General features: G+C 32.6%; 2 protein-coding genes across 2 annotated transcripts in view; both read left to right on the top strand.

The window, feature by feature from the left end:
• Positions 1–26,321, top strand: part of LOC132725600 (brefeldin A-inhibited guanine nucleotide-exchange protein 3-like) — a 52,235-nt gene extending 25,914 nt beyond the window's left edge. The window contains exons 2-4 of the mRNA XM_060710743.1: positions 23,646–23,815; positions 24,535–24,694; positions 26,182–26,321. Coding sequence (XP_060566726.1) covers positions 23,690–23,815; positions 24,535–24,694; positions 26,182–26,321 — 426 coding nt within the window. The 5' untranslated portion in view covers positions 23,646–23,689. The remainder of the gene's footprint in view (positions 1–23,645; positions 23,816–24,534; positions 24,695–26,181) is intronic.
• LOC132725590 (uncharacterized) lies at positions 6,366–8,154 on the top strand. Its single transcript, XM_060710728.1, has one exon. The coding sequence runs from the start codon at positions 6,560–6,562 to the stop codon at positions 7,673–7,675; it is 1,116 nt and encodes a 371-aa protein (XP_060566711.1). The 5' UTR covers positions 6,366–6,559; the 3' UTR covers positions 7,676–8,154.
• Positions 26,322–26,376: the final 55 nt, after the last annotated feature.

Below are 26,376 nucleotides of genomic sequence, written 5' to 3'. Positions count from 1 at the left end.
GTTAAAGTTTTTTTGTAAAGTCAAATATCTCAATTATTGCTTGAGATATTCAATTGAAATTTACAATACTTTTTTATAGTAACAATGTACATCAGTTTGCAAAATTGCATAACCTCTGTCTGCAATATTTGCAGAGTTATTTGCCCCTTTGAAACTTAGAAATTTGGTTAAAGGTTAAAGGTCTTCAAAGATATTTACTTGAAACTTTACACATGTACTTAGAGTCATAATTGGAGAGTCATAATTGTATGTCACTGACCAAGTTCCATAACTCTACTCACATTTAGGCTGATTTCATCTCCCCTTTTCTACTTAGTCTCTAGGTTAATGTTTACATGCAAGATTTACATATCTCAATAAGTATTAAAGATATTTATTTAAAACTTCACATATGCATTAAAGAATTTAATTGTAGGTCACTGACCAAGATCCATAATTCTATCTTGCATTTAGGCTGATTTTTCTCCCCTTTTTCAACTTAGAAATTCATGGAAAAGTTTTGCTTGTAAGCTGTTATCGCCATAACTACTGAAGAGTTTGTGTGTTTTTGGGACATTTTTATGCATTATTAATAATAAAGCAGTGATTTACTTGATAACAAGCCTTTGTACCTTTTCGGTCAATTTTATGTATTCATAGGTAACTAGCATTATTATACTCAATAAACACTCTTGTGACAAATTTTTTAATAGTCGAGCCAATACTGTCCTCCGACAGTTCTTGTTTGTGATGTTGGTAATACTGTTCTGTCAAATATTTGGAAAAGCTTATGTAATGAAAACGAGGCATGTTGCGCTATAAGTTTTTGTGAATTTTGAAAACTACCATTACTGAATAAATGTACACCTAGATATTTAAAAGATTTAACAAGTTTGATTGTAGTATTATAAATTTTAATGTCCATTTGAGTTGATCTACCATTTTCAAATATCAAAGCTTTTGTTATACCCCCACCACAAAATGTGGGGGGGGGGCTATAATGGATTCGCTTTGTCGCGTCGGTCGGTCGGTCGGTCGTCGGTCCGTCCGTCCGTCTCCATTTCCGTGTCCGCTCTATAACTCCCATACCAATTGAAGGATTTTCTTCAAACTTGGCTCAAATGTTCACCTCAACAAGAGGATGTGCAGAACCCATGTTGCCCATGTGTCAGCTCAAGGTCAAGGTCACAATTGAAGGTCAAATATCAAACAATCAAATATTACACAGTATGTCGTGTCCGCTCTGTAAGTCCTACACTAATTGAAAGATTTTTTTTTTTTTTATTTCTTACAAAAAAGGGGGGGCATTGGTTTTTTTCCGGTTGCCCCCCTGGCCCCGCCCCCTTTCCGTGTCCTTAAAACCCATCCAAATTTGGATTTTCTTCAAATTGGCCCAAAAAACCCCCCAAAAAAGGGAAAAACCCATTTCACTTTTAAATTTAAGGAAAATTTATTTAAAATTTTAAAACAAAAAAAATAAATTTGGTCCGGGCCAATCCTCCCAAATTAAAAAAAATTTTCCAAAAAAAGGGGGCTAAATTTCACTCCAAAATGTGAGCCCCCATTTATTTCGTAAACGGGGGAAATTGGCAAAACAAAAAATAAATTTTCAAATTTTTTCCCCCTTTTAAACCCTACATTTGGTTTTTCTTAAACGGGCCTTTTAAAAAGGGGATTAAAAGGGTTCCCGGGCCAAGAAGGGCAATTAATCAAATTTAAAAATTTTAAAATTTTGGGGTTTGCTTTAAGTCCTAAAAAATTAATTTTTTTCTTCACTTGGCCCAAGCCCCCAAAAAGGGGGGGAATTGCCCTTTTGGGCTGGTAAGGTCCCTTAAGGAAATAAAAACTAAATTTTAACGAGGCCCCTCTGTAACCCCAAATTTAAAAGATTTTTTAATTTTTGAAATTTACCTCAAAAAATGGAAAAATTTCCCAGGACTCAACGGAAAATTGGGCAATTCCTAAAATTTTTGATTGGCCCTTGAAAGCCCCCTTTTTTAAAAAATTTTCTTAATTTTCCCACCTCCTTTAAAACCCAGTACCCTTTTGTTGGCTTAAGGAAAGGACATTAAAAAAAAAATTTTTTGGTTTCAAATTTTTTTTTTAAACTATAAAAATTTTTTTAAAAAAAATTTATTTTAAAAAATTTTTGGGTAACATTTCTTTTTGTTTTTTAACAAGATCCCTTTTGTTTTTAAATTTACAACAAAAAAAAAGGGAAAAGGGCCCGGTTAAAAATTATACAAAAAGGGGAATTTTCTTTTTCTTTAAAATTTTCACCAAAAATTTTGAAACCACACCGTCCTTAAATAAATTTAATTAAAAAAAAAAAATTTTCAAAAATTTACAGACAAAAATTTTTAAAAACCTAACACGGGATTGGCTTAATTTAAAATTTAAATTAAAATAAATTTAATTTCATTTTGATTATTTTGCAAATTACCCCCTTTTTTAAGCTTCAAATTAATAAAACAACAAAAATTTTTTTCCCCAAAAATTCAAAAGGGGGGGAATTTTTTAAAATTTTTAAAAAAATTTACCCCAAACGGGCGGGAAAAACCAATTTCCCCTTCCCAATAAAAAAAAGGGCACACTTAAAAAAATTGCCCCAAAAATAAAATTAAATTTAAATAAAAAAAAGGGAAATTTTTTTAATTTCCGAAAATAAAGATTTTTTTCCCCCCCTTTTTTGGTTTTTTCCCGGTAATTTTTTTTTTTTTTTTCCAACAATTATTCCCTTAAATTTCAATTCCCTTTTAAAATTTTTGGGGGAAAGTTCAGCTTATTATTTTTTAATTTAAACAGATAATTAAAAAACCCTTTTTTTAATTGATAATATTGGGGGGTTTAAACCCCTTTAAAAAATTTTTGTGAAAATTTGGGAAAAAAAATTAAATTTTTTTTTAAAAAATTTATCCGGTTGAAAAGGTGGAAAGGAAAAATTAAAAACCCTTTTTAAATTTTTTTGATAATTTGGAAAGGGAAAATTAAAAGCTTAAGAAATTTTTTTTAATAAAGTAACAAAATTTAAAAAATTAAAAAATTTACCTGTTAAAAAAAAAAAAAAAAAAAAAAAAAAAAAAAAAAAAAAAAAAAAAAAAAAAAAAAAAAAAAAAAAAAAAAAAAAAAAAAAAAAAAAAAAAAAAAAAAAAAAAAAAAAAAAAAAAAAAAAAAAAAAAAAAAAAAAAAAAAAAAAAAAAAAAAAAAAAATTTTTTTTTTTTTTTTTTTTTTTTTTTTTTTTTTTTTTTTTTTTTTTTTTTTTTTTTTTTTTTTTTTTTTTTTTTTTTTTTTTTTTTTTTTTTTTTTTTTTTTTTTTTTTTTTTTTTTTTTTTTTTTTTTTTTTTTTTTTTTTTTTTTTTTTTTTTTTTTGGTTTTAAAAGTAAATTTTAAAAAAAAAAAATTTAATAATTTTCGGTAAATTTCAAATGAAAAATTTTTTCGAAAAGAAAATTTAAATAAATTTTTTTTTTTAATCAGGAAATTTTGTTAAAAGGATTTACTAAAAAGATAAAATTTTAAAAAAAATTTGATTAAAAATTTTTTGGGGGCAAAAAAATTTAAAATGGGGGGGGGGCTATAATGGATTCGGCTTTGTCGCGTCGGTCGGTCGGTCCGTCGGTCGGTCCGTCCGTCCGTCCGTCTCCATTTCCGTGTCCGCTCTATAACTCCCATACCAATTGAAGGATTTTCTTCAAACTTGGCTCAAATGTTCACCTCAACAAGAGGATGTGCAGAACCCATGTTGCCCATGTGTCAGCTCAAGGTCAAGGTCACAATTGAAGGTCAAATATCAAACAATCAAATATTACACAGTATGTCGTGTCCGCTCTGTAAGTCCTACACTAATTGAAAGATTTTCTTCAAACTTGGCTCAAATGTTCACCTCAACAAGAGGATGTGCAGAACCCATGTTGCCCATGTGTCAGCTCAAGGTCAAGGTCACAATTGAAGGTCAAATATCAAACAATCAAATATTACACAGTATGTTGTGTCCGCTCTGTAAGTCATACACTAATTGAAGGTTTTTCTTAAAACTTGGCTCAAATGTTAGCCTTAACAAGGGGATGTGCAGAACCGAGGTTACCCATGTGTCAGCTCAAGGTCAAGGCCACAATTGAAGGTCAAATATCAAACAATCAAATATTACACTGTATGTTGTGTCCGCTCTGTAAGTCCTACACTAATTGAAGGATTTTCTTCAAACTTGGCTCAAATGTTCACCTCAACAAGGGGATGTGCAGAACTGATGTTACCCATGTGTGAGCTCAAGGTCAAGGTCACAATTGAAGGTCAAATATCAAACAATCAAATATTACACTGTATGTCGTGTCCGCTCTGTAAGTCCTACACTAATTGAAAGATTTTCTTCAATCTTGGCTCAAATGTTCACCTCAACAAGAGGATGTGCAGAACCCATGTTGCCCATGTGTCAGCTCAAGGTCAAGGTCACAATTGAAGGTCAAATATCAAACAATCAAATATTACACTGTATGTCGTGTCCGCTCTGTAAGTCCTACACTAATTGAAAGATTTTCTTCAATCTTGGCTCAAATGTTCACCTCAACAAGGGGATGTGCAGAACCCATGTCACCCTTTTGTCGGCTTAAGGTCAAGGTCACACTTGAAGGTCAAAAATTGACTTAGAAAATATTCTTAAATTTTAACATTTATTTGAATATTTCTGAATCTAGAAAAGGTATTTGCTTGAAACTTAAAATGTATATGAAGTGTCACAATTAAGATATGCTGGTCAAGTTTCATAATTCTGTATTGCATTTTAACAAAGTTATGCCCCTTTTTAAGTCTTCAAATTTACATACAATCAAATATAAGACAATATGTCGTGTCGGCTCTATAAATCCGATACTAATGGAAGAATTTTCTTCAAACTTTACTCAAATGTTCACCTCAACAAGGTTATGTGCAGAATCCATGTCACCTTTGTGCCTTCTAAAGGTCAAGGTCACACTTGAAGGTCAATAATTGACTTAGAAAATATTCTTAAATTTTAACATGTACTTGAATAATTCTTAAACTACTAAGCACAGGTATTTGCTTGAAACTTTAAGATATATGAGATGTCGCAAATAAGATATGCAGGTCAAGTTTCATTACTCTGTATTGCATTTTGACAAAGTTATGCCCCTTTTTAAGTCTTCAAATTTACATACAATCAATACTAGACAATATTTTGTGTCGCTCTATAAATTCTATACTAATGGAAGGATTTTCTTCAAACTTTACTCAAATGTTCACCCCAACTGGGCGATGTGCAAAACCAAGGTTACCCGTGTGCCAGATTAAGGTCAAGGCCACACTTGAAGGTCAAAAATTGACTTAAAAATAAAATGTTTAGTACATAGGGAAAAAGAAAGGTTTTTTGTAACTGTTTCGAACATGATTTGATAATATATTTATACTATTACCTGTACTATTAGTCTTTTTTTCACCAGAGATAATTTCTTTTTATGTATTTGTGCCACACAAGTTATTGCCTTAACCACCTTTCCAAGTCCTCTTCTGTCAAGGACATTGGTGGGGGTATGAATCGCATTCAGCGATAGTTCTAGTTTTTTCAACATTAATCTTGAGACCCCATATATTGCAAAACCAGCTTATAGTAAATTATCCTTTGTGATAATCATGTGGGAGAGGGCAATAATTAAACCAGCTTATAGTAAATCTATCCTGTGTGATAATCATGTGGGAAAGGGAGATAATTAAACCAGCTTATAGTAAATTTATCCTGTGTGATAATCAGGTGGGAAAGGAGGATAATTAAACCAGCTTATAGTAAATTTATCCTGTGTGATAATCATGTGGGAAAGGGAGATAATTAAACCAGCTTACAGTAAATTTATCATGTGTGATAATCATGTGGGAAGGGGCGATAATTAAACCAGCTTATAGTAAAAATTTATCCTGTGTGATAATCATGTGGGAAAGGGAGATAATTAAACCAGCTTATAGTAAATTTATCCTGTGTGATAATCATGTGGGAAAAGACGATAATTAAACCAGCTTATAGTAAATTTATAGTGTGTGATAATCATGTGGGAAGGGGCGATAATTAAACCAGCTTATAGTAAATTTATCCTGTGTGATAATCACGTGGGAAAAGACGATAATTAAACCAGCTTATAGTAAATTTATCGAGTGTGATAATCATGTGGGAAGGGGCGATAATTAAACCAGCTTATAGTAAATTTATCCTGTGTGATAATCATGTGGGAAGGGGGGATAATTTTATTTCGTTCAAACAAATAAATTTTCGTCTAAAATGAGATAACTTCCGCCACGCATGCGCCTCAGTGTGCTTCTGTCTGCCTCGGCGATAACACATTTTTGTAGTTGTGCGTAGCGCAATTAAATGCTATAGTTTAGAATTTCAATGCGCATAGCGTATTGTTAACTTTGTAATAAGTTTAAAGAAGGTTTTTTTCTATTACGCGTGGCGTAGATTTACGAGTGACAATTGATATAAAGTTGTTTTTATAACCAAATTGTGCACCGCCCGTAGGGTGGTGGGGTATTGCTATTCAGTGTATAACAGTTTAAATTAGATTGTGATATAAAAAAATGGCGACTTTGTCGCAAGACATGCAAAAAGAGTCAGAGAAAGACAAAAGAACAAAAAATGATGAAAAGGGAAAGTCGAGCCAAAATGGGAAAACTCGAATAAAATCGTCTAAAAAACAGAGTAATGAACCCGAGTGCGAGAGTTCAAATGAAAAATCACAGAAAATGATTGAAATAAATAATAATCAGGAGTGTATGATGGATTTACTAAGATCAATTAGAAATGATCAAAATTCTTTAGTCAATCATTTAGATTTGTTGGATGGTCGTGTTCATAATCTAGAAGATACTAGTAATGATCAGTATTGTGATTACTACAATGAGAATTATGAAGGTGATGAAATGCAAGATAGTTCTGAACAATACACTCAATATAGTAACCTGGACATGAGCTATCATAGTCCATTGGACAGCTGTTACACAGAAAAAACTGTAAATAAATCTAGTGAGACTAGTGATAAAGCATCGGAGTCTGTTTCGACAAATAACTCGGCCACTGCCAGTAGATTTGATAAACTTGCTTCTAAGTTTGTTTCGGAGGAGGTTGTGAGTGATGATGTAGATAACGCTCTGGCTGGAAATGTGAATAATTTGTTCAGGAATGGTTTGGGTGATATTGTCTATGAGAATATGACTAAAGATGATGTTTGTGCTCGGCCAAAAAATTGTGAAGGATTAGTTGTTGTCAAATTAAATAAGCTGATTTGGGACGTGGTCCCTCCAAGATCTCGGAATAATGACAAGAAATTACAAAATATTGAGAAGTCTATTGTCAAGGCCGGAGTAAATTTGACAAAATCGATGAATGAGCTGGCACATTTGGAATCTGAAAAAGGTCAGAGTTTTGGTACCATACTTGACACATGTAATGATGCTTTAGCTTTGCTTGGTCAAGCTAATGTTCAGTTAAACCATGCAAGAAGAGATTTTTTGCGTCCTGAACTGAAAGCAGATTATGCGAACTTATGTAACCATTCTTATCCATTTACGTCGGAATTATTTGGTGACGATGTATCTAAAGCTGCAAAAGATATTGAGGATTGTAACAAGATGGGAAATCGCATGCAGTATGGTCCTTCTTTTCGTGCTAGAGGACGTGTCATGTTTAGAAGTTGATTTGGATTTAGGGGGCCCCGCAGGGGTCCTTATCCTCGCATTGGGCAGATTCAAGAGTCTTTTGAAAAAGGAGCTCCAAAAAACTGGAACAGAGGCCGCCAGCGCGGTTATCCAAGAACTTAGATATATCACAGGTAAGAGATTTGTTTGTTGCTGGTAGATTGACAAATTTTGTTTCTGCTTGGAAAAATATTACGAGTGATCCTGAAATTTTAGATATTGTTAAGCATTGTCATATAAAATTTCTAGGTGGTATTATTCCTTGCCAAGACAGGCTTATGCATCAGATTAAATTTAATAGGGAACAAGAAAAGATTGTTGAGTTTGAGATTGAAAAATTGTTAGAAATGCAGGTAATTAAACAGGTTACATATGTTGAGGGTCAGTTTTTGTCTCCCATATTTTTAAGGGAAAAGAAAAATGGAGAATATCGACTAATATTAAACCTTAAGAAATTTAATGAATACCTGCCATATCATCATTTCAAAATGGATACATTTGAATCCACTTTAAACTAGTGACAAAAAATATGTATATGTGTTCAGTTGATTTAAGACATGCTTATTACTCTATTAAAATTGCTGATGAGCATCAGATCTATTTGAGATTCAGTTGGAAAAACAAAATTTTTCAGTTTGTTGCCATGCCCAATGGTCTTGCTCATGGACCATTAATATTTACAAAATTACTTAAACCTGTGTATTATACGCTTAGAAATAAAGATCATATCAGTAGTGGGTTTATCGATGACAGTTTTCTTGGTGGCCACACTGTTCAAGAATGTCAATCTAATGTAAATGAAACTGTCAAATTAATGACTGACTTGGGTTTTCTCATAAATAAAGAAAAATCGGTTATGGTTCCTACCACAAAGATGACACATTTGGATTTTGTCATAGATTCTGAACTAATGAAAGTTTATTTACCTGATAACAAAAAAGACTTCATAATTGAAAAGTGCACAGATTTGTTAAATCAAACCGTTGCAACTATTCGACAGGTCGCTCAGGTTTTAGGTCTGTTGGTTGCAGCTTTTTCTGCTGTTGATTTTGGCAAATTGCATTATAGAAATCTGGAAATGGCTAAGTCTGCTGCTTTAAAACATAATTGTGGAAATTTTGATAAAAATATGCAAATTTCTGCTTGCATGAAAGAGGAACTTTTATGGTGGGTTAACACTGTTGGCTTAGCATATAGAGTTATTGACAGGGGAAATCCTGAAATTGTAATTATAACTGACAGTTCTCATTTAGGCTGGGCATTTGTTTGTGAAGGAAAAAAAGGTCATGGCCGTTGGACTAGAGAGGAAAAACAGTTTCATATAAATTATTTAGAAATGAAAGCAATTTTCTTTGCTATAAAGTCTTTGTGTAGTAAATTAGCAGATAAACATGTTAAGATTTTGACTGATTCCACTACAGCAGTGTGCTATGTAACTAATATGGGGGGTTGCAAATCTGTTACTTGCAACGACATGAGCAAAAGTATATGGAAAGTTTGTGTTGATAATAACATATGGCTTACTTGTTGTCACATTGCAGGCAAAAGAAATGTCGCAGATGCACCTTCAAGAAAATTCAATGATAATATTGAGTGGGAATTGCAACAGGATATTTTTGAAAAAATTTGTAATTTATGGGGTAAACCAGATATTGACCGTTTTGCGTCTAGATTAAATCATAAAGTGACTCATTATTGTGCATTTGAACCAGACCCTGGGGCAGCATACATTGATGCTTTTAGTATAAACTGGAGTTTTTATAGATGTGTGTATATATTTTCTCCTTTCAGTTTATTAAACCATTGCATTCGCAAAATCCTGACAGACCAGGCACAAGCTATAATTATTGTACCACTATGGAAGACACAAGTCTGGTTTCCAGCACTGCTGAGAATTTTGGTGGACAATCCACGATTGCTCCCAAGAAGCGAGACACTCCTTCAATTGAAACAGCTCAACAAAGTGCACCCTATGGGAAAAAGGTTAAAACTTTTGGCATGTCGAGTCTCGGGGAAATCATTTAGAAACCAAGGTTTTTCAAAAAAGGCTACAGCAATATTTCTTGCATCGTGGAGAGTGTCGACCAAGCAGCAGTACAAAGTATATATCAACAGTTGGCTTCAGTTCTGTAATAAATGGAAAATTAGTGAGATTCAACCGTCTATAAATAGTGTTATTGAATTTTTAACAGAATTATTTGAAAAAGGTTTGAGTTATAGTTCTATAAACTCTGCTCGTTCAACATTATCATCTCTAGGAGTAAAATGGGAAAATATTTCTATTGGGAACCATCCTGAAGTTGTGCGTTTTTTACATGGAATTTTTAATTTGAGACCTATGAAACCAAAGTATTCCAAAATATGGGATGTAAATAAAGTCTTGATATATTTAAGGACTTTGAGTCCAGTTAGTCAGTTAACTTTAAAGGATTTAACATTGAAATTAGTAATGCTGATGGGTCTTACGAATGCAACTAGAGTACAAACACTTCATTTATTAACTGTGAAAGGTATTCAGAAGTTAAAGACAGAATTTATTGTTTATGTTGATGGGCTTCTCAAGCAGAGTAGGCCAGGATATAATGTTGTCTGTTGTAAATTTTCCTCATATCCGCCAAATAGGCGTTTGTGTACATATTTTGTGTTAAAAGAATATTTAAAACGTACCAGACAGTTTCGAGGGAAAACTGAAACCAAGTTGTTCATAAGTTATTCAAAACCACATAATGCTGTGAGTAAGGACACAATTTCTCGTTGGATAAAGACAGTTTTGGTTAGGTCAGGAATAAACATACAGATATATGGTCCACACACTATCAGAGCAGCTTCATCTTCAAAAGCATACATATCAGGGATTCCAGTTCAAAACATTCTACAAACAGCTGGTTGGACTAATGCTTCAACATTCAGAAAATTTTATAACAAATCGGTGGAAACTGGTGACAATTTCAGTAATGCAGTTTTAAAACTGTAGAAGGTAACTTGTTAAATTAATAGGTACATGTGTATCCTTTGTGTTAAACTTGTTTATTTCTATTTTTCTACGTTGAAATCTCATTTTAGACGAAAATTTATTTGTTTGAACGAAATAAAATTTTAAAATTAGACAAGACTTACCTTAGTACAGTCCCTGAGGACCTTTTGTGTGCAAAAAAGGTCCATGGATAAATGTTATACCAATGTAAAGCTAAATGTTTGAAGTTTACAAAAATTTTGGGTAGACATGTCAAATCATGGTACGTTTTGAGAAATCCAAGATGGCCGCCAAGATGGCCGCCAAATTATTGAAAAATGGCTAATACGCAATTTATATGATAAAATTAGTTCTTTTTTGTATTTATTTTGGTACAGGTGATGTTAAAACTTCACATCCTATTAGAAGAATATGAAAATGGAGGCATTTCCATTATTTTTTTATATTCTCTGAATTTCATAGATAAATTTGCTAAAAAATGCATGAAAAAAATTAACAAAAATTGATATGGGGCTGACATTTTTTCCTACCAGCTAAGGCATAGCAGTGTAAATGAATATTTTTACCATATACAACAAAGACTTGAACAAGATCATACTAATATCATTCTTATTTTTTATCTTTATTGTAAAAGAATGTGGATTCTGATATTCTTAAAGTGGGTGGGGTAACGAAAACTAAGTCTCAGTATTTTGTTAACTGGTTTGTTATGATAATTAAAACTATGAATAGTCAGCATGTATTGCACTTTGGCATGTACCTAAAGTTATAAATAATTAAGAAACTTAGACTGATATTTTTTTATGAATATTCAACATGTTCTGTTGCCATGGCAACGGAGAAGTAAAATGAAAGACACACCTGAAACGTATGGTACTTTCAATTTTTAGCATTTTAAGCATGTTGTTAAGAATGACACAAACTTATAGATAAAAATATGTGCACAATGACATGGTAACAAATTGGGGGAAAAATGTAACATTAAAAGAAGTCACATTTAATTCTAGCAAATTATCAACACAGATAACAGCCGATATTTTGAAATTAGATGAATAAATTTATTTCAAGAATTTGCATCATGCATTTGCTTTTGTCAAACTGCTATACATAGAAAAAGCTAGGTAATGTCAAATGTGAATGTTGTTATGTTTGGAAAGGATAATTAATGGTGATAATAATAAGTAAAAGGCAGTCTTAGGGTAGAAATGTATATAAACATTATCAAATGTTTGAAACTGTACATAGGGTAAACATTTAAGACTTTGCAGCTAAAACGAGAAATAAATAGGTCACTGGTTCAAATTCTAGGTCAACCAATATCAAATTTTAATGACAATCCAATTTATTGTTGAGTTCAAACTTTTTGGTTGTAGCTTGTATTATGAAATTCTAACTTGCATTAGATAAAATTCTAGGTCAACTGATCTTAGTGTATAATTTTGCATCTGAAGTTTTACAATCAAAATACAAAGAGATCAATAGAACAGATCAAGGCCAGCTGGCATGTCATATTGTGTCTGTTATCCAAATTTCTTTAGCTTAAAAAACAAGAAAGTAAGTCACGAAATCTTAAAATCTAGGTAACCTTATACCAGTGGGCCATGATTTGAACAATCAAAGAGGAAGACTGTTCTTCCAACCAAATGGTCTTGCATTGTTGTTTCTGACATAAAGAGTTTTTTATATAAAAATCGACATCTAGGCAGGGTCATTTTTATGCTCCCCGAAAAATTATGGGGGAGCATATAGTCGCTGGGCGTGTGTCCAAAACCTAGTCGGGGAGCATCATCTGGTTCAACCGGCTCTTGTTTTAATCCAGACTCATGATCATTATTTGATGCTTGCAAACTTAGCACTTTACGGAGAGTGTCGGATGTGAAATCCAGGCGTCTTTTGTTCCACAGACAACAATTGATCTCGGACATTGAGTTTTACGGTCATTTGTCTGTCAAAAATGTTAGTACCGTAGCTTAGTAGAAATTGGTCATTACTCTTCTGGTTATTATCCATGAAAGTCAGATAGTTTAAACAACCTTCAAGCTATCAACAAAGAAGTGTTGAAATTGGCGTATAACCCAGACCCGGCCCTTTCATGATTTGAAGAAACATGGTAAAAGTCTTCTAGAAATTGTTTCACATGCTCTAAACAATGGGGTTAAAGGGATGTTTTTATAAAGGATTTTATATATAAGTTAGACTATGTAAATCAATTGACCCTTGGGAAAGGTAATTATAATCAAACGGATCATGACTTTACCAAGCTTAGAAGTTGTGTATTATTTCTATTATATGATTTATATCGTGACATAAATTGATATGGTCATAGAATGAATGTTTCACACTTAAATATCAAAGCATTTATTTATGGAGAAGAAAGTTTTCAAAGCCTTTTCTTTATAACACAGAGTAAAATGACTTCTGGGGCTAGGTCAACTTTGACCAGATTGTCAAGGTTTGAAAAATAAATTAAGTTTTTTTTGACAATGCTTTTAACCCAAAATCTAAGATCTGGGCATTTGCTTTTGGAAAAAAAATATGATTTAAAAAAAAATTCCTATGTGTCTCCATATGAAATAAGTTGACCCTAGGGGTGGGTTAAACTTTCATTTGAATAAATTTTGTACTGGTCTATACAAGGCTTCAACAGAAATAATTAGCTATAGGCATCGGTTTGGGAGAAGTTATTTTTTTAGCTTTTCCTATATGTAAATTGAAGTGACCCTTGGCATAAATGAATTTGACCACAAGGTCGTGATTTAAGCAAATTTAATAGTATTCTATACTAGGTCCTGCAGTTATGGAGAAGAATATTTTCATGTTTTTCCTATATTTACACTGTGTAAAGAAAGTTTACTCCGGGGCTTCGCAAGAAACATGAATGTGTACTTCTTGACCTTTTACCAACCATGACCTTGATGTTGTGTCATGCATATCATAAGCACATAGTCTCACGATGGCGATTATTTGTGCCAAGTTATTTAAAATCTTCCATAAAGTCAAAAAGTAATGGGGAACATATAACTTTGACCTTGGTTGCAGCGACCTGGATGTTGAGGTCTGTAGATTGTGTCGTGGTGGGGATCATTTGTGCTCAGTATTTTTAAAACCTTTGAATTGTCAATAAGTTATAGAGTGGACATGAAAAAAAATGTTTTTACATTGGACCGTTGAGTGTTACCCTGACCTTCAGGGTTGTGACTCGCTTATTGTGCTCTGCTCTGCCAATGGTGATCATTTCTGCCAATTTATCTTGAAAACATTTCAGAGGTTTAAAAGTTAGAGACGCGAAATGTAGACTTTCTAACATATGAACTGTAAGTGTGACCCTGACCTTTGGGGTAGCAATTCAATTATTGCGATCTGCACATCGTCTCATGATCAGTTGTGCCAAGCTATTTAAACAAAATTTCATAGGTTTAAAAGTTATGGAGGGGACACGAAATGTAGATTGTTATACATTTGACCTTTACTTTTGGTGTAACAAGATAATGTTTGCGTTCTGCACATGTTCTTATACTGGTTATCAATTGTGCCAAGATATTTTTTTTTAAATTTCAGCGGTTAAAATGTTGGAGCGGACACGAAATGTAGACTTTTTAACATTTGACCTTAAAGTGTGACCTTGACCTTTTGTGTAGCAACCCAATTATTGCGCACTGCACGTCGTGTCATAATGGTGATCCGTTGTGCCAAGTTATTTCAAAACTTTACAGCGTTAAAAAAGTTATGGAGCGGACACGAAATGTAGACTTTTTATTATTAAATGAAGACTTTTAACATTTGACCTTAAAGTGTGACCTTGACCTTGGGGGTAGCAACCCAATTATTGCGCTCTGCATATTGTCTCATTATGTTGATCACTTGTGCCAAGTTATTTAAAAAAAAATTCAGGGGTTAAAAAGTTATGGAGCGGACACGAAAGTGTTACGGACGGACGGACTGACAGACGGAGTCCATTCCTATAATCCCCTTCCACTACGCGGAAGGCAATTAACAATGTTTGTTTATTCCCATCTGAAAAAGCCATACATATAAAAGCTCAAGATCTTTTTATTTATTTCTTGGAATATTTGAAAACATTACGCATTGTCAGTTCTATTTTTAACTTCTGTGACTAAGATATACAATAATCCGATTTGTGCAAAAAACAAATTTTTATCAAACATAGCCTATTTTTACGTCACATCAACACTTTAAAAGGCTTTGTGGCGACATTCCTGCTTTACTGAGGAAGACCTTAATATGTTTCCCTCCGTGCATTTTTTCAAAATATTGACACCTTCTGGTCATCTTTTAAGGCAAATCAGAATAACAATGTCTATAAGAAAGTGAAATTTGGCTTATTCAAATAAAGAAAACAGTAAAACTGTTTGTAAAATAAAGAAATCAATGTCATATGTTCATCCTGATTCCAAATTCAAATACGTCCTGAACTTAATCTTAATTTGGAACACACTAGTGTTCATGTGCATTACATGCTACCGGACAATTTGAGAAATGCTGTTTTTTCCTCATTTCCAATTACATTGAAACTATGGTTTTAAGACTGCACTTTTATAATGACTTATTTAAAACAAAAAGCTTATATGAATTTTGGATACGTTCAGCCGCGGGTTATTCCACATAATTTATTGATATTTATTGATGATGAGAAAATAACGAAACTGTAACAGTTGATATGATTACCAATGTCTTTGAGATTTTATTTGAATGCTTACCTGTATATCAGTTATAGCTTATAACTACGTGACGACAATTGACATACTTGTTTGTGTGAGTGGAACAAAAATCGCTCCCAAAGTTTTACAAACAAAAGCAAAATCTATCATTACACCAAATTTATTAAGTGCCTTTCTGATATATATAACATGTTCAAATGCGTTAAAATCAACAAATTTATATCATAGTTATAAACATTAAAAAAGATTACTCGACATGAAATGAAATTTCAACAATTATACAAATCTAGATATGACTATGTAAAAGTATTTGCATATAAACATACTCTTAAATTCTTTTCAACGTGATTTATAATAATATTATGAAACAGACCGCCATCGTCTTAAATAGTCACATATTTCTAAAGAACGAAGTGAGACTGCGGTAACAAAACTCATATTGTTTACATATCGGAATAACTTATATTGTATAATTAATTTGAGACTTTTAAGTTTTAGTTTTGTGTACATTCTTCTGTAGCTTGTTCTTAAAGGAACTCCACTGATGTTTATAAGCCTAAAACATAAACTTTAATTTTTCTCATAGATAAGCATGAGCACTTAAAACAAAAATATAATTTAAATATAACCAAGAAATATACAAGAAATACATTGAAAATCATATGTTTGTGCTATTCTCAGTCCGATTTGAGTCATTAATTTTGGGTCATTTTTCACTATTATAATAATTATTCTGGAAAAACGGAGGGAGCTAATGATATGAAATGTTGCACATACGTTATTGGTATAGATCTACATCAAATGGAGTAATAATCTCAAAAAAGTATGTCCAGTCCCGTCATGTCAAAAAACCTCAGTGGAGTCCCTTTAATGTATACTGGAGTTTGTCCCTACTGTATCCGATTTTCAATAGGTAAAACAAGGGAGATTCTATACAACGTTTAAGGGATTCTGTTTTTCTCTATTTTAATGTGTTTAAATGGATGGGTTGTTTTTGGTAATAAGACAAGATGCCATTTGATGAACAGTCCGGAGTTTGTTGATGATTATTTAAGACATACTGACAGTATAACAAAGCAATAGGTGGTCTGACCTGTAGGTCACAAAAAATTATAAAGAATTTTGAGGAAACGGTGGAATATGGCCTATTTGTTTTGCGTAACAAGACATCTATACAGGATTTATAATTTATGCTGCTCTATTTTTTTTTAGAATAGAAGAAAGTGTCAAATTTCTAACACAAAATAGTAATTTTATCCATGTTTCTCCAACTGTTAAAATATTTCAGCTGGGCTTGTATTGCATTGAGATGAGAACACAATCATTCAGGCTTTCCAGATGCATCTGTTGTACATTATCTTGAAGACGTTCTTCATCACAACATATTGACATATTGTCTATTCCTTCTTATCACATTTGATCTGTGGGATTTTTTTTGCTTTATTTTTTATTTATTATTATTATTATTTAATGACCAATAAATGAAGAATGTTGAAAAGTTTTTTTTCTCAAATCGGGCCAAACATCAAGCATAAATTTTATTTTTCAATATAACTCTGAGCAGATTTCATTATTATCTTTTGCCTCTAAAACTTTAAGCGTTTTTATTGTTACAGTCACGGTTCAGCAAAATGTTACCGATGTTTTAATTCAAATTTGTGTTTTTTCAAGGAAAGTAAATGTAGTGAAATTTGAAATGATTTTTATTATGTTTCAAATGTATCCAACTCTGAATTCTGTAATGCATAATCATGACATTAACTTCTACAACATGCTTGAAATGATAAAACTGAAAGCCTCATACGTTTCCAGATTTCTCTCATTTTACCACTTTGTTGCCATGGCAACAGAACCAATTAATATTGTTGGTAGAATGAAAATCTACCTTTTAAAAAATTAAAGACTTAAGAACATTTTAAAATGTAATTGTGTTGGTTATTCTTAGTCTTAATAATCGTTATATATCAGTTCACTAGAAATTGGGACTTAATTTTCGTGTACCCCACCCACTTTAGGAATGTCAGAATTCACATTCTTACACAATAAAAATAAAAATAAGGGTACAATTAGTAAGTTGTTGATCAGGTCTTTGTATAATATGGTAAAAATATTAGTTTTCACCACTATGCCTCGACTGATAGGAAAAAATGCCAGCCCCATGTTGATTTTTGATACTTTTTCATGCTTTTTTAGCAATATTTCTGTATGAAAACAAGAGTATATGTATAAGAAAAAGGAAAAAGACCCTTTTTCATATTGTTCCAATAGGATGTGAAGTTTTAACATCACCTGTACCAAAGTAAATACAAAAAAGAACTAATTTTATCATATAAATTGCGTATTAGCCATTTTTCAAAAATTTGGCGGCCATCTTGGATTTCTCAAAACGTACCATGATTTGACATGTCTACCCAATTTTTTTGTAAACTTCATATATTTAGCTTTACATTGGTATAACATTTATCCATGGACCTTTTTTGCACACAAAAGGTCCTCAGGGACTGTACTACCTGGTAAGTTGAAGTATAATTGGAATTTTATGAGTTCCAATAATAAATTGAGTACTAAAATGCCACCCTACCCACCCTACACTTCACAGATCTAGTTCAAACTTTACAAGTCTGATTATATAAAAAAAAAAAAAAAAAAAAAAAATCGAATGATATACCAGTATTGAGTAACAAGGGTTTTTAAATGTAAAATATACCAAGAATGCTGTTTAGTAGAAAAATAGAAATTTTGTTGAAGGCTGAGGCGCATGCGCGGCGGAAGTTATCTCATTTTAGTACTCAATTTATTATTGGAACTCATAAAATTCCAATTATACTTCAACTTACCAGGTAAGTCTCGTCTAATTTTAAAATTAAACCAGCTTATAGTAAATTTATCCTGTGTGATAATCATGTGGGAAAGGGCGATGATAAAACCAGCTTATAGTAAATCTATCCTGTGTGATAATCATGTGGGAAAGGGCGATAATAAAACCAGCTTATAGTAAATCTATCCTGTGTGATAATCATGTGGGAAAGGGCGATAATTAAACCAGGTTTATAGTAAATTTATCCTTTGTGATAATCATGCGGGAAAGGGCGATAATTAAAGCAGTTTATAGTAAATTTATCCTGTGTGATAATCACGTGGGAAAGGAGGATAATTAAACCAGCTTATATTAACTTTATCCTGTGTGATAATCACGTGAGAAAGGGCGATAATTAAACCAGCTTATAGTAAATTTATCCTGTGTGATAATCATGTGGGAAAGGGAGATAATTAAACCAGCTTATAGTAAATTTATCCTGTGTGATAATCATGTGGGAAAGGGCGATAATTAAAGCAGCTTATAGTAAATTTATCGAGTGTGATAATGATGTGGGAAAGGAGGATAATTAAACCAGCTTATAGTAAATTTATCATGTGTGATAATCACGTGGGAAAGGAGGATAATTAAACCAGCTTATAGTAAATTTATCCTGTGTGATAATCATGTGGGAAGGGGCGATAATTAAACCAACTTAGAGTAAATTTATCCTGTGTGATAATCATGTGGGAAAGGGCGATTATTAAACCAGCTTAAAGTAAATTTATCCTGTGTGATAATCATGTGGGAAAGGGCGATAATTAAACCAACTTAGAGTAAATTTATCCTGTGTGATAATCATGTGGGAAAGGGCGATAATTAAAGCAGCTTATAGTAAATTTATTCTGTGTCATAATAACGTGAGAAAAGAGGATAATTAAACCAGCTTATAGTGAGTTTATCCTGTGTGATAATCATTTTGGAAAGGGTGATAATTAAACCAGCTTGAGGTAAATTTATCCTTTGTGATAATCACATGGAAAAGGGCTATAATTAAACCAGCTTATAGTTAATTAATCCTGTGTGATAATGATGTGGTAAAGGGTGATTATTAAACTAGCTTATATTAAATTTATCCTGTGTGATAATCATGTGGGAGGGGGATAATTAAACCAGCTTATATTAAATTTATCCTGTGTGATAATGATGTGGGAAAGGGAGATAATTAAACCAGCTTATAGTAAATTTATCCTGTGTGATAATCAGGTGAGAAAGGGTGATAATTAAACCAACTTATAGTAAATTTATCCTGTGTGATAATCACGTGAGAAAGGGTGATAATTAAAGCAGCTTAAAGTAAATTTATCCTGTGTGATAATCACGTGAGAAAAGGTGATAATTAAACCAACTTATAGTAAATTATCCTTTGTGATAATCATGTGGGAAAGGGCGATAATTAAAGCAGCTTAAAGTAAATTTATCCTGTGTAATAATCACCTGGGAAAGGGGTGTAATTAAACCAGCATATAGTAAATTTATCCTGTGTGATAATCATGTGGGAAAGGGCGATAATTTAACCAGCATTTAGTAAATTTATCCTGTGTGATTATCACATGATACCTGACCGGTGATCAACAGAGCTGCACACAATTTACTTTTCAAAAAAGTTGCATATATTTTTGTAAAGTGTACATCAATTATAATCTATATCCACACCTTTTTATTTGAAGAATTTAATAACTATTAAGAAAACTTTTTAGTAGGATTTTTATAATATTGCCATTCAGGCCATTATTCGTTGGTGGATTTGTTTATTTAATTGCATTAAATGATTGTGAGACTTTGTAAATAATAACACATGTACAGGTTTGAATCAAGACAAGTGGGCTAGACATTCTACCCATGTGCATGTCTTCCTCTGGACCTATCTGAGGCATTTGACTTATAAAACCATAAACTACTACTTAAAAAAACCTACCTTTTTATCCTCTCTCTTCACAAGCTATCAATTGGATTCAATCATATCTGTTAGAAAAGTATCAAAATATAAATGTTTCTGGTGTATTATCTGAACCAGCTGAGGTTGTCTCAGGTGTACCCCAAGGCTCAATCCTTTGGCCCCTTTTTAGCTCGACTATTCGAAGAATATGAGAGCTATTGTAGACGCCCCGGCGTCCCCGTCTGCGTTGGTTAAAGTTTTTTGTAAAGTCAAATATCTCAATTATTACTTGAGATATTTAATTGAACCTTACAATACTTATTTATAGTAACAAGGTTCATCAGATTGACAAGTAGGATAACTCTGCCTACAATTTTGACAGAATTATGCCCCTTTTTAACTTAGAAATTTTGGTTAAAGTTTTTTGTGAAGTAAAATATCTCAATTATTGCTTGAGATATTCAATTGAAACTTACAATACTTATTTATAGTAACAAGGTACATCAGATTGACAAGTTGGATAACTCTGCCTACAATATTGACAGCATATATGCCCCTTGGGAACTTAGAAATTTTGGTTAAAGTTTTTTTTGTAAAGTCAAATTTCTCAATTATTGCTTGAGATATTCAATTGAAATTTAAAATGCTTTCTTATAGTAACAATGTACATCTGTTTGCAAAATTGCATAACTTTGCCTGCAATATTTGCAGAATTATTTACCCCTTTGAAACTTAGAAATTTTGGTTAAAGGTCTTCAAAGATATTTACTTGAAACTTTACACATGCATTTAGGGTCATGATTCATATCCCCTTTTTAACCAGGTTTTCCAAAGGAAAAAACTGGTTATTAGATTGAGGTATGTCGGCGGGCGGATGGGCGGGCGGGCGTCAACAATTTCTTCTGTGCGCAACTTCTTCTACATTTCTCAACGGATTTTGACCAAACTTTCACAGAAGCTTTGTCATCAAGTGCCCTGGCGCATATTGTCGGGGTTTTGCGATTGGATAATATTTGACCTAATTATGGCCCTTTGTTTTTTTTCCTTATATTGAATATATAGTGAACAATTTCTTCTTTGCGCAACTCCTCCTACATTTCTCAACAGATTTTAACCAAACTTTCACAGGAGCTTTGTCATTAAGTGCCCTGGCGCATATTGTCGGGGTTTTGCGATTGGATAATATTTGACCTAATTATGGCCCTTTGTTTTTTTCCTTTTAAAGAATATATAGTGAACAATTTCTTCTGTGCACAACTCCTCCTACATTTCTCCACAGATTTTGACCAAACTTTCACAGAACCTTTGTCACCAATTGCCCTGATTAACCAGGTTTTCCGAAGGAAAAAACTGGTTATTAGATTGAGGTATGTTGGCGGGCGGATGGGCCGACGGGCGGGCGGGCGTAAACAATTTCTTCTGTGCGCAACTCCTTCTACATTTCTCAACGGATTTTGACCAAACTTTCACAGAAGCTTTGTCATCAAGTGCCCTTGGGCATATTGTCGGGGTTTTGCGATTGGATAATATTTGACCTAATTATGACCCTTTGTTTTTTTTCCTTATATTGAATATATAGTGAACAATTTCTTCTTTGCGCAACTCCTCCTACATTTCTCAACGGATTTTAACCAAACTTTCACAGAAGCTTTGTCATTAAGTGCCCTGGCGCTTATTGTCAGGGTTTTGTGATTGGATATTGTTTGATCTAATTATGGCCCTTTGTTTTTTTTCCTTATAAAGAATATATAGTGAACAATTTCTTCTGTGCGCAATTCCTCCTACATTTCTCCACGGATTTTGACCAAACTTTCACAGAACCTTTGTCACCAATTGCCCTGGGGCATATTGTCGGGGTTTTGTGACTGGATAATATTTGACCTAATTATTGCCTTTTGTTTTTTTTCCTTATATATAGAATATATAGTATATAGTGAACAATTTCTTCTGTGCTGAACTCCCTCTACAATTCTCAACGGATTTTGTTCAAACTTTCACAGAAGCTTTGTCATCAAGTGCCCTGGCGCATATTGTCAGGGTTTTGTGATTGGATAATATTTGACCTAATTATGGCCCTTTGTTTTTTTCCTTATACAGAATATATAGTGAACAATTTCTATCGTGCGCAACTTCTCCTACATTTCTCAACAGATTTTGACCAAACTTTCACAGAAGCTTTGTTATCAAGTGCCCTGGCGCATATTGTCGGGGTTTTGTGATTGGATAATATTTGACCTAATTATGGCCCTTTGATTTTTTTTCCTTATACAGAATTATCAATATATAGTGAACAAATTCTTCTGTGCTGAACTCGTCCTACATTTTTCAACGGATTTTGTTCAAACTTTCACAGAAGCTTTGTCATCAAGTGCCCTGGCACATTTTGTCGGAGTTTTGTGATTGGATAATTTTTGACCTAATTATGGCCCTTTGTTTTTTTTCCTTATACAGAATATATAGTGAACACTACTCAGTGGCAATTCCTCCTACATTATTCATGTTTTACATTGCACATAGTTACATTGTTTGTTGCTTGTATTTGTATTTCAAATACAACATATTTATCTACAATGGTGATAATTGAAAACCTGGTTTCATGGCATTGCCATGTTTCTTGTCTACTTAGTCTCTTGGTTAATGTTTACATGCAAGTTTTACATATCTCAATAACTATTAAACATATTTATTTAAACTTCACATATGCATTTAGGGTCATAATTGTAGGTCACTGACAAAGATTCATAATTCTATCTTGCATTTAGGCTGATTTTTCTCCCCTTTTTCAACTTAGAAATTCATGGTAAAGTTTTGCTTGTAAGCTGTTATCTCAATAACTACTGAAGGGTTTGTGCCGTTTTTGGGACAATTTTATGCATTCATAATAATAAAGCAGTGATTTACTTGATAAAACATCTTAATAACAAGCCTTTGTACCTTTTCTGTCAAATTTATGTATTCATACGTAATTAGTATTATTATACTCAATAAAACACCCTTGTGACATTACCTTCCGAATAGTCAAGCCAATACTGTATAATTAGACTCTCTCAGGCCTATAACATGAATTTATAAAAAAAATAGCCCTTTTGTGAACTTAAAAATTTAACTTTTACTATCAAGCACTTAGAATAGTCGAGCGTGCTGTCCTAATGACAGCTCTTGTTTATTATATACATGTACATTAATGATTTACCACTTTGTGTCAAACAATCAATTACTGATATGTTTGCAGATAACACTTCATGACTACTACTGGCAATACTTACAAGAAGTAAACAGCAACCTTCAAAATGATCTTAATAATATAAGCACATGGTGCATGCAAAATGCAATGGTTCTGAATGCTTAGAAATCTAAAGCTATGTCCATTTGCTTGAAGCTGCTATTTTTTGGGGAGCTTTGTATCATATAAATGCTCTGAGGTACATAATACTAAGGTGCTTCACTATGGTGATTTGTATCATTCTGTGGGGGATTTCAATTCAAGAAATGTACTTGTTTAACATTTACAGTCCTGATTCCTGGCTTGTCAAAAAAAGAGTATTGTATAATTATTATGTACGTATTTTCTTTCCTTACAGAGGTATCAAGTAGTGAGAAGACAAGCTATAGGGAGGAGACATCTATGGTGACAGTATTAAATGCTGACAGTATTTACTCTACCTCATATTCTGCTCTCAGTCTCACTTTAAACCTCAAAATGAAGGGTTACTATGACAACAAAGAAGCAACACTTATACCAGTGTCTGAGGTTTGTTATGAATATTGAATTAAAGCAATCAGTACAACATTGTATGTTATCTCTTAAACAGCATCTTAAAAGGATAAGCCGTTTTATACACTTGCATTAAAAATACATGTAGGCTAATCAGACAAGTAAATACTTTATTTATTGCTTTTAAAGAAGTAAAAAGAGCAGTGATTTTGTTAGCTTGCGGTAAACAATATTTTATTGAAATATCTTTAAAAATCTTTTCATTTTAATAAAAAAAAACTACTCATGAAATTTTATGTGTTGAGTAGGAAGGAATTTTGTTCAAAGTAATGTGAAAACAATCTCATGTTTTTTGCTTCAACAATATCATGTATTATCTTGCTGTTAAAATGCAATGCTCTTCAATTTATAATAAATCATCCAGATTGTTAATAAAATTCATTAGTTTATCCTGATACCAGTACATGTTAGATCTTTTTGTCGGAAATTAAGCAACACATTGATATATCCAAATTAGTTTTCACTCATCATGATGTAACAGTTATAGTATTTACATTTCTCATCACTGAACCTATACCAGTACACAAATCATCAAAATAACTTATATTGACTGACCTTGCAAACAGTAAGTTAATTGCGTTTAAATTATATCTAAAATATTACGAAATGATCTGCATTTATGTTTAACCAAAAACAAGACTCTTCTTCTATACGTACTTTCATCTATTTATTGATATCCTGTAATTATATTACAGCGTGAGTTTATAGACAGTGTATTAGATACAGATATGTTCCTGTATCTATCCCCGGACTGGCTATCTACTGTATACAAGAATGTCCTTGACACTGATATATTAGAAGAGGCCGGCTGGAACCATGATGATGATGATTCACCTTTAATAACAACTTTAAAAGGTAGTAGTTTACATTCATGATGAAAATTCATTTGACATTCTTATGTTTTAAAAGTTGTATACGAAAAAAAAATTCATGTTACATATGAAGCTTAATATTTGTAAATAAATATACATGACAGGATTGAGGTGTTTTGTTACATTTTTAGCTCGACTATTCGATAAGAATAAGTAGAGCTATTGTAGTCACCCGAGCGTCGGCGTCCGCGTCGGCGTCCGCGTAACCACTTATGTTAAAGTTTTTGTAATAGTTTAAATATTTTCAAAGTCCATTGACATATGGCTTTGAAACTTTGCACACTTGTTCACCATCATTACCCCAACCTGTAAACAGGAGGAGGTAACTGTAATCAAGCATTTTGACAGAATTATGCCCTTTTTTTCGACTTAGCATTTACGTTAAAGTTTTTGTAATAGTTCAAATATTTTCAAAGTCCATTGACATATGGCTTTGAAACTTTGCACACTTGTTCACCATCATGACCCCAACCTGTAAACAGGAGGAGGTAACTGTATCAAGCATTTTGACAGAATTATGCCCCTTTTTTCGACTTAGAATTTACGTTAAAGTTTTTTGTAATAGTTCAAATATTTTCAAAGTCCATTGACATATGGCTTTGAAACTTTGCACACTTGTTCACCATCATTACCCAACCTGTAAACAGGAGGAGGTAACTGTATCAAGCATTTTGACAGAATTATGCCTCTTTTTTGACTTAGAATTTACGTTAAAGTTTTTGTAATAGTTCAAATATTTTCAAAGTCCATTGACATATGGCTTTGAAACTTTGCACACTTGTTCACCATCATTACCCAAACCTTTAAACAGGAGGAGGTAAATGTATCAAGCATTTTGACAGAATTATGCCCCTTTTTTGACTTAGAATTTACGTTAAAGTTTTTGTAATAGTTCAAATATTTTCAAAGTCCATTGACCTATGGCTTTTAAACTTTGCACACTTGTTCACCATCATTACCCCAACCTGTAAACAGGAGAAGGTAACTGTATCAAGCATTTTTTTTTACAATCAAGCACTAAGAATAGTCGAGCGTTGCTGTCCTACCGACAGCTCTTGTTAAGTGTTTGCAGGGATATTTATAGACATTTACAACCAGGTACAGTCACATTTGTTCAGTCCCAACAGACTGTTTAGAACACATGTCTACCACTTGGCTCAATATTGGAATCTGATTAGTAATCAGTCATTGGATAAGGTGAAATTTCTCCTTGACAAACTTTCACTGCTGATGCAGAAATCATTTCAAATTAGTAGTGACTTATTGAGAAAAAGTAACAACTGGTAACTTATCCAAAAAAGACAAAGGGGTTGATTGAAGGAAGAGATATGTCCAAATATTGTGTTAAGAACACCTGGATCCTTGTCTAAGATTGAATTATATTTTAGATTTGCTTGTAATGAATCTAAACTGAAGTCTACAACAAAAATCTATATATAACATGTTATGGTAATACAATAAAATTTTCAGATATAGATGGTGAAGGTAGTCATGCTATAGGAGGTCAGATGATGCGAGGCAATAGTTACGATGACGAGGATGATAATACTTCACCAGCGACTGATTCTCAACTGGTCAATGCTGGTATGTATATATCTGACCAGTGGTGATCATCTTATTCTAGACTCCATTTCCAATCATAATATTGTTATGGGATATATATTT

Source organism: Ruditapes philippinarum, unplaced genomic scaffold (genome assembly GCF_026571515.1).
Source record: "Ruditapes philippinarum isolate M1 unplaced genomic scaffold, ASM2657151v2 ctg425_1_1_1_1, whole genome shotgun sequence".
In the NCBI taxonomy this organism is placed as follows: Eukaryota; Metazoa; Mollusca; class Bivalvia; order Venerida; family Veneridae; genus Ruditapes; species Ruditapes philippinarum.
This window is presented reverse-complemented; position numbering and strand designations above follow the sequence as displayed.

Bases quoted from the DNA above. Each gene is read 5' to 3' on its own strand.
- LOC132725590 (XM_060710728.1), top strand. From the start codon at position 6,560: ATGGCGACTTTGTCGCAAGACATGCAAAAAGAGTCAGAGAAAGACAAA.